The 13,100-nt window shown below is 41.0% G+C and overlaps 1 protein-coding gene across 6 annotated transcripts in view; it reads right to left on the bottom strand.

Moving 5' to 3' along the window:
* The window catches only part of LOC133578811 (uncharacterized), a 180,012-nt gene that overhangs the window by 62,571 nt on the left and 104,341 nt on the right, over positions 1-13,100 (bottom strand). For 5 of the 6 annotated variants that reach the window (XR_009811881.1, XM_061933304.1, XM_061933319.1 and 2 more), the window contains 2 exons: positions 10,047-13,067; positions 5,432-5,626 (listed from right to left, as the gene is read on the bottom strand). Coding sequence is in view for 5 of the 6 variants with exons in the window: in XM_061933304.1 (XP_061789288.1) it covers positions 5,432-5,626; positions 10,047-13,067 (3,216 nt within the window). In the remaining variant the exon portion in view is untranslated. The remainder of the gene's footprint in view (positions 1-5,431; positions 5,627-10,046; positions 13,068-13,100) is intronic. The other variant, XM_061933311.1, reaches the window with a different exon arrangement.

Genomic DNA, 13,100 nt, shown 5'->3' with positions numbered 1-13,100 from the left:
CACACAATCATGACCCAGCACGTAAATGACAACTGCAATGGCCGCAAACACACACAATGTGAAAGCATCAAAGCCCAAATATCTGTCTATGAGACAAGACTTGCCTACTTTTGTCTCGGGATTCGAACAAAAAGCAAGTCTAGAGTGCACGTGTGGGACGGAGGAACAATATGCAACACTGTTACCCCCTCCCCCCTTCAACTCTCTTCCGGCACATCTGATTAGCACAACGCCCGCTAAAAATAGAGGGGTGCTGCAGGAGATTGTAAAGATCAGAAAAGTCTTATTTGGACACGTACCTTCGATCTTTAGCCACAGCATCAACCGGCTTCTCCACTACTAGGTCACATGACCATGAATGTGTGTATTGAAAACGCAAACACACAAAGAAACAAAGGGGTGGTGTTCCTCAATAAGGGGGCGGGTCTTCAGTGTCACAAAGTGGGGCCAAAGCGTCCCATGATGCAAACGTTAACGAAGAGCCATAATTAAGCAGAGACACAAACACACACACGTGCACTTTTACACACACTTTGAAATTCTATAATTCGGTACTAAATAACTTCAAATTCAAAACAAAAGCAATTAATAAAAAAAATAAGGACCAACAAATACAAATAATAATAATAATTATAATAATGTTGACAACAACAAGTAGGGATGTCCGATAATGGCTTTTTTGCCGGTAGCCGATATTCCGATATTGTCCAACTCTTAATTACCGATACCGATATATACAGTCGTGGAATTAACACATTATTATGCCTAGTTTGGACAACCAGGTATGGTGAAGATAAGGTACTTTTAAATTTTTTTTATAAAACAAGATAAATAAATTAAAAACATTTTCTTGAATAAAAAAGAAAGTAAAACAATATCAAAACAGATACCGATATCAACCGATACCGATATATACAGTCGTGGAATTAACACATTATTATGCCTAGTTTGGACAACCAGGTATGGTGAAGATAAGGTCCTTTTTAAAAAAAAATAAAAAAAATAAAATAAGATAAATAAATTAAAAACATTTTCTTGAATAATAAAGAAAGTAAAACAATATAAAAACAGTTACATAGAAACTAGTAATGAATGAAAATAAATACATTTAACTGTTAAAGGTTAGTACTATTAGTGGACCAGCAGCACGCTTATGGACTGTATCCCTTGCAGACTGTATTGATATATATTGATATATAATGTAGGAACCACAATATTAATAACAGAAAGAAACAACCCTTTTGTTTTTTGGGTTGGTGCACTAATTGTAAGTGTATCTTGTGTTTTTTATGTTGATTTAATAAAAAAACACAAAAAAAACAAACAACAAAAACGATAATAAAAAAAACAGATACCGATAATTTCTGATATTACATTTTAAAGCATTTATCGGCCGATATTATCGGACATCTCTATAAACAAGTTCAACAACAACAACACGAATACTATTATTATTCAAATGTAAGTGTGATTGTAATATGGGATTTAAATAAAAGATTACAGATGAAATACAGTAATTATGAATGTATTATTGTGACTATTGGGTAGAGATGTCCGATAATATCGGACTGCCGATATTATCGGCTGATAAATGCTTTAAAATGTAATATCGGAAATTATCGGTATCGGTTTCAAAAAGTAAAATGTATGACTTCTTAAAACGCCGCTGTCCGTACAGAGCGCCAATAAACCTTGAAGGCACTGCCTTTGCGTGCCGGCTCAGTCACATAATATCTACGGCTTTTCACACACACAAGGGAATGCAAGCATACTTGGTCAACAGCCATACAGGTCACACTGAGGGTGGCCAAATAAACAACTTCAACACTGTTACAAATATGCGCCACACTGTGAACCCACACCAAACAAGAATGACAAACACATTTCGGGAGAACATCCGCACCGTAACACAACATAAACACAACAGAACAAATACCCAGAATCCCTTGCAGCACTAACTCTTCCGGGTCGCTACAATATACATCCCCCGCTACTCCCTAACCCCGCCCACCTCAACCTCCTCATGCTCTCTCAGGGAGAGCATGTCCCAAATTCCAAGCTGCTGTTTTGAGGCATGTTAAAAAAAATAATGCACTTTGTGACTTCAATAATAAATATGGCAGTGCCATGTTGGCATTTTTTTCCCATAACTTGAGTTGATTTATTTTGGAAAACCTTGTTACATTGTTTAATGCATCCAGCGGGGCATCACAACAAAATTAGGCATAATATTGTGTTAATTCCACGACTGTATATATCGATATCGGTTGATATCGGAATCGGTAATTAAGAGTTAGACAATATCGGATATCGGCAAAAAAGCCATTATCGGACATCTCTACTATTAGGACAACTGCTATTATCAATGATCATTTACCATATTTTTCGGACTATAAGTCGCAGTTTTTTTCATAGTTTGGCCGGGGGTGCGACTTATACTCAGGAGCGACTTATGTGTGAAATTATTAACACATTACCGTAAAATATCAAATAATATTATTCATCTCATTCACGTAAGAGACTAGACGTATAAGATTTCATGGGATTTAGCGATTAGGAGTGACAGATTGTTTGGTAAACGTATAGCATGTTCTATATGTTATAGTTATTTGAATGACTCTTACCATAATATGTTACGTTAACATACCAGTTGGTTATTTATGCCTCATATAACGTACACTTATTCAGCCTGTTGTTCACTATTCTTTATTTATTTTTAAATTGCCTTTCAAATGTCTATTCTTGCTGTTGGATTTTATCAAATACATTTCCCCAAAAAATGCGACTTGTACTCCAGTGCAGGGGTGCTCATTACGTCGATCGCGAGCTACCGGTCGATCGCGGAGGGTGTGTCAGTCGATCACCAGCCAGGCATTCAAAAAATAGTCCTAAAAATGAGCGATCATAAAATCTTCACTATGATGTCACTTGATTGACATTCACGGCACCCGAGGGTCTTCTGAGATGACGCTGGCTGCTGCCAGCTCATTAAAATTACCGACTGAAAAGCGAAAAACACTTTATTTCAACAGACTCTGGCGCCGTACCTGTCGTCAACACTCCAAAGAACGACTGCACAGTTGCACAATAAAACCTCTGCTTCATCCTGCCTGCGCTAACAAAATAAGAGGCTCAGAAAGCTGGCGTGCACAAGCTAGCAAGCTACGGAGTTTGTCGACAATGTATTTCTTGTAGAGTGTATAAAAAGGAGTACGGAAGCTGGATAAATAAGATGCCAAAAACCAACCACTTTCATGTGGTATTGGACAGAAAGGAGGACTTTTTTTCTCCTCCATTCGAAAATGCGGACGTTATCAGCACCACTGTCTGATTCCAATCAATGCAAGTCATCACAATCAGGTAATACACCAACTTATATTCTTGTCTTCATGAAAGAAAGGAATCTATATGTGTTAAACATGCTTGTATTATCTTTAAACACCTTTAACTTATTAACAATATTAACTATATGTGTTAAACATGCTTGTATTATGTTTAAACACCTTTAACTTATTAACAATATTAACTATATGTGTTAAACATGCTTGTATTATCATTAAACATCTTTAACTTGTTAACAATATTAACTATATCTGTTACACATGCTTGTATTATCTTTAACCACCTTTAAGTTGTTAACAATATTAACTATATGTATTAAACATTTTTGTATTATCTTTAAACACCTTTAACTTATTAACAATATTAATTATATGTGTTAAACATGCTTGCATTATCATTAAACACCTTTAACTTGTTAACAAAAACATATATTTCATAAATAAGTAAATATAAATTATATATATGAATGAGGTAGATCCCCACGACTTGATCAATTAAAAAGTAGCTCGCCTGCAGAAAAAGTGTGAGCACCCCTGCTCCAGTGCAACTTATGTGTTTTTTTCCTTCTTTATTATGCATTTTCGGCCGGTGCGACTTATACTCCGGTGCGACTTATACTCCAAAAAATACGGTAGGTACTAATTTAAACAATAATAATAATAATAATTTGTTGCTTTGACGTTATATACAGTAGAGGCCAAAAGTTTGGACACACCTTCACCTCAATCAACGCATTTTCTTTATTTTCATGACTATTTACATTGTAGATTGTCACTGAAGGCATCACAACTATGAATGAACACACGTGGAGTTATGTACTTAACAAAAAAAGGTGAAATGACTGAAAACATGTTTTATATTCTAGTTTCTTCAAAATAGCCACCCTTTGCTCTGACGACTGCTTTGCACACTCTTGGCATTCTCTGGATGAGCTTCAAGCACACCTGTGAAGTGAAAACCCTTTCAGGTGACTACCTCTTGAAGCTCATCGAGAGAATGCCAAGAGTGTGCCAAAAAGTAATCAGAGCAAAGGGTGGCAATTTTGAAAGAACTAGAATACAAAACGTCTTTCCAGTTATTTCACCTTTTTTTGTTAAGTAAATAACTCAACATGTGTTCACTCATAGTTTTGATGCCTTCAGTGACAATCTACAATGTAAATAGTCTTGGAAATAACAAAAAATGCATTGAATGAGAAAGTGTGCTCAAACTTTTGGCCTTTACTGTAAGTTTTTATTAGATCAGCTGAAATGGTATAAATCATAGGTCGGCAACCCAAAATGTTGAAAGAGCCATATTGGACCAAAAATACAAAAAAAAATCTGCCTGGAGCCACAAAAAATTAAAAGCCATATTACATACAGATAGTGTGTCATGAGATATTAATTGAATTAAGAGGACTTAAAGGAAACTAAATGAGCTCAAATATAGCTACAAATGAGGCATAATTATGCAATATGTACATACAGCTAGCCTAAATAGCATGTTAGCATCGATTAGCTTGCAGTCATGCAGTGACCAAATATGTCTGATTAGCACTCCACACAAGTCAATAACATCAACAAAACTCACCTTTGTGCATTCATGCACAACGTTAAAAGTTTGAGACAGAAAAAGAAGTGGCATAAAACACCTCCTAGAAAGTCGGAGAAAGTTATACATGTAAACAAACTACGGTGAGTTCAAGGACGGCCAAAATTAGTAGGACAAAACGGCCCTTGACAAATACTCGAATCAGTGAAGCATGTTTAGTATAAACAGTGTGCTTTATAACAATTAGGGAGGTTTGTGTCATGTTTGTCCTCCTACAGAAACCATATTAACACAAAAAATATATTTTTTTCTCCCTCATCTTTTTCCATTTTTCATACATTTTTGCAAAAGCTCCAGAGAGCCACTAGGGCGGCGCTAAAGAGCCGCGGGTTGCCGACCCCCGGTATAAATGGTATAAATCCATCAATAATAATAACTGAAACAACTAATTTGCTAAAAAGTATTATTACACAAACATCTAAATACATTTTACTAATGAAGCTGACAAAGCGACAGAACAACATGATGCATATCGTCAACTTGAGGGCAAACTGACCGTGACATCAAGAAGTGGGCGTATCCCTCAGGCACAAACTGATCGTGATCCTGCCTTTCAGGGTGCTTGTGTTCGCCCTGACTAGGTCCAGAGTAGCTCTCGGGACGCTCTGTCGGCGCGGGGGCGTCCGTTGTAAACTCTGCGTAAACGTCGGAGGCACCACGTCTGAGGTCACCACCTTCCTCCTGTTCAGTCCTAGTGAGTGTATAGATAAAAACGTTTATTTCAATCACACGTACACAGAGGGGTTGCTGCTTCCATTCACTGCGGTGGGACTACACTTGCTTACCGACCTCGAAGCAATTTTATTTGGTACATGGTGTAATGATAAGTGTGACCAGTAGATGGCAGAGGTGGGTAGTAACGCGCTACATTTACTGCGTTACATCTACTTGAGTAACTTTTGGGATAAATTGTACTTCTAAGAGTAGTTTTAATGCAACATACTTTTACTTTTACTTGAGTATATTTATAGAGAAGAAACGCTACTTTTACTCCGCTACTTTTATCTACATTCAGCTCGCTACTCGCTACTAATTTTTATCGATCTGTTAATGCACGCTTTGTTTGTTTTGGTCTGTCAGACAGACCTTCATAGTGCCTGCGTTTCAACAAATACAGTCACTGGTGACGTTCACTCCGTTCCACCAATCAGATGCAGTCACTGGTGACGTTGGACCAATCAAACAGAGCCAGGGGTCACATGACCTGACTTAAACAAGTTGAAAAACTTATTGGGGTCTTACCATTTAGTGGTCAATTGTACGGAATATGTACTGTACTGTGCAATCTACTAATACAAGTTGCAATCAATCAATCAAAAGTGTGAAGGAAAAAAAGACCCTTTTTTTTTATTTCAACCGTACTTCCCGTCAAAAGCCTAAAAACTGACTGCCCAGTTCCTGTCTACACAATAAAAGTGCCGCTCCATCGCGCAAAATAAGAGTCTCCGAAAGCCAGCGCAAACAAGCTAGCAAGCTACAGAGTTTGCCGCCAATGTATTTCTTGTAAAGTGTATAAAAACGAATATGGAAGCTGGACAAATAAGATGCCAAAAACCAACCACTTTCATGTGGTATTGGACAGAAAGGAAGACTTTTTTTTCTCTTCCATTCGAAAATGTGGACGTTATTGTCTGATTCCAATCAATGCAAGTCATCAGAATCAGGTAATACACCAACTTATATTCTTGTCTTCATGAAAGAAAGGAATCTATATGTGTTAAACATGCATGTATATTCATTAAAACACCTTTAACATGTAAACAAAAACGGCAACATAAATAAATATAAATTATATACTGTATATATCAATGTATGTATATATGTATATATGATATGTGTGTGTATGTTACTCATTAGTTACTCAGTACTTGAGTAGTTTTTTCACAACATACTTTTTACTTTTACTCAAGTAAATATTTGGGTGACTACTCCTTACTTTTACTTGAGTATTAAATCTCTAAAGTAACAGTACTCTTACTTGAGTACAAATTCTGGCTACTCTACCCACCTCTGGTAGATGGCAGTCAAACATGAGAGATACGCGTAGACTGCACTATGATGGCAATATGATAAACACCAACATTTTATATGTTCATTGAAAATATAGACCATTATACACGCCGCTCTAAAATCTATCAAAATGTTTTAGTACGACTTTGGTAAGCTATGAAGCCTCACCGCTTGATGTGCTTCAACATAGGAGTATTATTATGGTGTGTGTATAAGGCAGGGGTCGGCAACCTTTACCAGTCAAAGAGCCATTTTGACCAGTTTGACAAATTAAAGAAAACAATGGGAGCCACAAAAATCTTTTGAAATTTAAAATTAAATGACGCTGCATTCAAAGTTTTTTTTTTGCTTTGTGCTACGTACAAACCAAGGGTCTCAGACACGCGGCCCACACCTTAATATGAAAATTGAATGTTAGTGCGGCCCGCGAGTTTTATATGAATGGCGCTTGACAGCGTCATTCTTGTCAACCCTTCCGATTTTTCCGGCAGACTACGAATTTCGGGGCAACTATTCTCTCGGACGTGCTGTGATGGTACAGCATTTAGCGCCCACTACAACCAGTGTGCCGACCCAGCCACATGTTGTATGGGGCTTCTGCTTGCTCACGTAAGTGACAGCAAGGCATACTTGGCCACTGACGGTGGCGGTATAAAAAACTTTAACACTCTTACTAATAATGTGCCACACTGTGAACCCACACCGTAACAGAACAAAAACCCAGAATCCCATGCAGCCCTAACTCTTCCGGGCTACATTATACACCCCCGCTACCAAACCCCGCCCACCTCACCCGACGCACGGAAGCGGGGGGGTGGGTTGATGTGTGAGGGAGCAGGGTTGGGGTGGGAGCGGGGTTTGGTGGTAGTAGGGGTGTATAATGTAGCCCGGAAGAGTTAGGGCTGCATGGGATTCTGGGTATTTGTTCTGTTGTGTTTATGTTGTGTTAAGGTGCAGATGTTCTCCCGAAATGTGTTTGTCATTTTTGTTTGGTTTTGGTTCAAAGTGTGGCGCATTATTAGTAAGAGTGTTAAAGTTGTTTTATATGGCCACCGTCAGTGTAACCTGTGTGGCTGTTGAGCAAGGTCACTTACGTGTGCAGGCAGAAGATGCATAAAACAAGAGACTGGGCTGGCACGCAGTTAATATAGATTGTAGAGGGCGCTAAATGCTGTACCATTACGGCACGTGCCGCCTTTAATATTATTGTAAGGGTGAAAAATCGGAGAATATTAATCCCGGTAATTTTCTGCGAGAGGCACTGAAATCCGGAAGTCTCGGCAAGTATGCAGCTGAGCCGCATCAGAGTGATCAAAGAGCCGCATGCGGCTCCGGAGCCGCGGGTTGCAGACCCCTGGTATAAGGTAAGACATATTATCTGGCGTTTTGTTTCGCAGTATTATGCAAAAGCAACTTTTCTTACCTACTGGTACCTGCTGATCTATATTTGGGATCTGCATAAATCCTGAAAAATTGCCTTTGTAGTCCGTAGTCGATAAGCTTCTTCTTTTTCTCTATCTTATTGTTATGGGACATTCATCCTCAACTTTTGCCATTTCTAATATAAAGTAGTGTAAAGTTCTTACTTATATCTGTCAGTAAACTCGCCATGAAAGCGCTAAAACATACCGGTATAGTGAGCGTACATTATTCACCCAAGGAACTTTAGTTATTAGAGAGTTCCGGTCGGACGGTTTTTCCCGGGATACATTTCCGGCCTTGTAGTTGTTTCCGGATGAGGAGATGCTGCTCCGTTATTGATTGAAGTAAAGTCTGAAAGTCATTAAAACAGTTAGCTCCATCTTTTGACACTCCTTCCACACCCGTCCTTGCACGCTACACCGCTACAACAAAGACGACGGGGAGAAGACGCTGCCGAAGGTGAGCCACGTAAATAAGACCGCCCACAAAACGGTGCATCCTAAAGCGACTGTCAGAAAGCGGCTTGACGATGATCTGTAAAACATCATTTATGCAACATTTTGACCAAAGAACCACCATTACATGTTATGTAGACCACAAGGAAGTTGTTTTACATTTATGAAAAAATATAATAATATGACTCTTTTAATGCGCTCTGAATTCCGTTGCGCCTTATATATGAAAAAAGATCAAAAATAGACCGTTCATTGGCAGCGCGCCTTATAATCCGGTGCGCCCTATGGTCCGGAAAATACGGTATATTACAGAGTGTCAGAATAATTGTATCTAAGTTATCACAAAACTTTGTGTTCCCGGCAAGAAGACAAAAGCTGTCTTTGATCCTACCAAGCAAAAGGCTTGTAAAACTCCACTGTGTAGAATGGGAAGCAACATGAAGGTGTTCTGTTTCTTTGATGTATTGTAATCCACAGAAAGATGTTGTCTTGACCCGAGAACTACAAAGCGGAGAGGAAGCAGGACCAGACTCCCCTCCAGGCGACCTTTTCTTTGAACTGTTTTACGACCTTTTCCTTGAACTGTTTGTAATCAAAGGCGATGGCTGTTTACGACCCCCCTCCCTTAGAAACAGCTGTTGCCATGTAATCAGGGAAAGTCCAAATAAAAGTACAATCTTTCGTCAGAGCACATTGGAAGACTGTACAAAGAGTACAGCCCAGGGGTTTCTCCTCAATTGAGCCAAATTTAATTCTGTCTCTGTTTAATTCCTTGCTTCTTGTCTTGTTTAATAGATGCCATCTGTATTTGAACCTGACACAGAGTGTAGTGATTCACTGGGCCGGGAAGACCATGGACTGCTAGCCAGTCAAATACAGGGCGTATATATACATAAACAAACATTCACATCCATGAATAATTTGAAGTCTCTAATTGAGAAATGTGCATATTTTTAGGATGTGAGAAAAAAAACCTAAACACATACACAAAGAACATATAAAACTCAAGCAGTATTGAAAAGGAGTGGTAATGAACACAAACAAGAAAAATTACACCCTGTACTTAAAACTCGAACCATGTATTGGGCAACTATTTCTCAATTTAACTAAAGAAACAAACATTCAGATTCAAAACAAAAGAAGGAGAGTATTTTGTCTGTTATAAATTTAGGTCAGTACCATATCACAGAAAAGAATAATTTATCATTAATGTGTTCCACTTACCCTAAATGTGGAGAATAGTTTTGGTGAGCTCCAATGTGATGTCCAAGTGAGCTACTACCATCAGTCCTACCAGTATGTCCATAATAATCAAACATGTCCTCTTGAAACATTCCACTGGTTGGCTGGAGTTGACAACCTTCAACAAGTTCCTCTGTGAAACTCAACAGATCATGGGAGCTTAGCCTCGGCTTTGGCTGCTCTGTAACCGCTTCTTCCTCATCGTTCTCCTCCATTAAATCTCCAGAGAAAGGTAATCCAAGAGTTTTGGTACCTGGGCCTCCCGACTCGCTCACAGGAGTGGTAACCGAAGAACTGGGGCGGGATGCGGAGCTGTTACCGAGTGACGGGGAGTCACATGATGACTGAGGGCTGTCATGCCTTGGTGAAGGAGCCCCCCAGCCCTGGAAATTGCCTGACGACATGGGATGGGGTGGTGGAGTAGTGGCGGCCGGTGACCGCCCACTGTCTGAATCCGAGTCTTCCATGGAGATTTGGGAATGGACGTAAACCTCCTCTCTTGTTTTTAGGAAGTGATCAGATGGATGTCTCATTGAGGGCGACATGCTTCTGGCCACGCTACTCTGTTTGTCCTCGAAGTTCCCTTCTTGAACTTCTTGCCTTGATTCGGACTGGCAGGAAGCTTCAGTTTTAGCTTGAGTAGGAGTGCTTTTGTTGAACGTCTCAGAAGATATGGATGACTCAGTGTTGTGTTGAGCTACGCGTTCTGTTTGGAACGGTGGTATTACTTGGAGTTGCCTGGTTTTCTCTGTGGTTTGAGCATTTAGCACTGAAACAGCATAAGACAGCATGCTGAATGTCTCCATGGGCTTCCTTGGTCCTCTAGGTCTGTGTTCTCTTTCCCTCTCGGCCTCCTTTACAGTGCCAGGAAGAATAATGTATTCCATTTCCAGACCAGATGAAGAATCCCCATCGGAATTGGAGCGGAGTTCGTCTTGACTGCCTGGGTGAAGGCTGTCTGGGCTTGACTTGATGGTCTCTCTCTCCCCACCAGGGCTCGGTAACACGGTAGCTCTTGTGGGACCCTCCACTGAACCTTCTTGACTTTGGTTGTTGATGTGGGTAACACTGCCTGGTTGACAGTTCGATTGTGGTGCCAGTCCAAGACTTAAACCACCTGGGCTTAGGGATAAAGAATCATCAGCCAGAGAGTTGTCAACTAGAATAAATGGAGAACTAGGACTTGGTTGGTCTATGGAGTAATTTTTTTCTGAATTACTGCAGCTCTTGGTTACGTTACTCAACTCACTATGTCCTTCAAAAGTAAATACTTTGTCGGAAACACCCAGATCAGATTCGGTCTGTCTTGTGTTGTCATCAGTAGGTTTGGTCACAGCAACAAATGGGCTGGACTGCTCTCCAAGGTGGATCATATCCACAGCATGACTAGTGTGGACTTCAATGGAGGACAAAGATCTCACATTATCATAGTCTGAGGTGGAGATGACCATGTGAGGAACCGAAACAGGGTCACAACTATGTGATATTCTATCTTCTTCCCCCTCTATGACTATTTGGACATTCTGGTTTTGACCGCTCCACTTGCTATCCTTTCCTGCCGCTTCTCCTCCCCGTGACTTAGGAGTATGACATCCATCCAATAAACCAGTGTGACTGCTGTGGCCATTTCCGGGTCCTTCTGGGCTTGCTGATGAAGAGCTGTCCTCCTGTATGGTAGTGTTCCACATTGCCATGCTACCATAAGATGATCCCTGTGGACTTTGTACAGAAGCACCAGCCCCCACGTTAGTACTTGCCCCGCAAAAAGACCCAGAGTCTGCAGACAAATTGTCAGGGGTGGTGAGAGGCGAGAAACTGTCATCCCGAATTGTCATATTCCACATATCTAGTGATTCAGGATAAGATGTTGTGGTTCCGCTGTCAGATTTGAGAAAGCCCTTCTGTGCCGAGTAGGTCCAAAAGTCCAGTGTAGATCTGCTGCCTATTTTCCCCTGTGCCTCTTCATCGTCCTCCTTGGAGGTGTCAGGTGTTAACGTGTTTAGGATGGTTTTCTTCTTCTGTGAAGTCATTTCTTTTACTCCAAAGATACCTGCTTTGTCTCGTCGAACTACTTCCTCCTCTGGTGGGGTCAGCTGCAGATCAGCCACAGTCACTGCGTTCCACTGATCTCTCAGTACAGTATCTGGGCTCCAGTTGTCTCTTGAGTCTGTCTGCTCAGTGATCAGACTAAGTTGTGGCTCAAGGCTCAAGTCCCTCTGTGACCTCTCTTCCCTACTTGGCCTTCCTGTCATGCCACCTTCTGAATCTTTGCACCTTACCTCCTCCAGGGTCAGTGGGCTCTCTCTGGTTCTATTCCAGGTGTCATTCGAAGATGGGTCAAAGCCAAGTTCCTCCCAGGTTTCAGACAAGGACGAAGAGACGCTGTCTTTGTGCTGAAAGCCACTGATCCTCTCCACCACATCCTCAGGGAAAAACCTGACACCGCAACTGCTGGATGGGTGACTCCCTACCAGACTGTTGACCGGAGTCGGAGGAACAAGGGTGTCAATCACCTCGATGCCATGGATTTGACCTTCAGGATCAGTTGAAGACTGCCTACTTTCAAGACCGCCTAAAGAACTGTGCGCAGAGAAATCCAGCATGTTTAGTTCTTCGTATTCGGACAGGCTTGAGCTTCCTGCGGTTTGCCTGTCATCATCTAATTTCCCCCCAGGATTTGGAAGGATGGGATGTGGATGAAGTGGATCAAAACTAAACTGGTCAAAATGGTCACTCCTCTTTTTGCTGGAGCGCTGCCTTCTTCTCTCAGGAGGCACAGGAGGGGAGAGAGAGCATAAGCCCAAAGGAGAGGGGTTCCTCAGCAGGAGACCCCCTGGACCTGCGCCAAGAATTTCGCCAACTGGGCTGTCATCACTGAGGAACACCGAACTCTCCTTTGAGGAACGGCTGCTGCGGATGGTGTTCATACCACTGTCGGGGCTCAGAAGCTCCCCACTTGCGCCGACTCCTCCCGAGTCCTCCTCACCCTCTGCCACCCCCCTGCTGGACGACAAAAATACAGTGAGAAATTCACAA

This window comes from Nerophis lumbriciformis, linkage group LG03 (genome assembly GCF_033978685.3).
Source record: "Nerophis lumbriciformis linkage group LG03, RoL_Nlum_v2.1, whole genome shotgun sequence".
In the NCBI taxonomy this organism is placed as follows: domain Eukaryota; kingdom Metazoa; phylum Chordata; class Actinopteri; order Syngnathiformes; family Syngnathidae; genus Nerophis; species Nerophis lumbriciformis.
The sequence above is the reverse complement of the archived record's forward strand: the minus strand, read 5'-3'. Positions and strand labels throughout refer to the sequence as shown.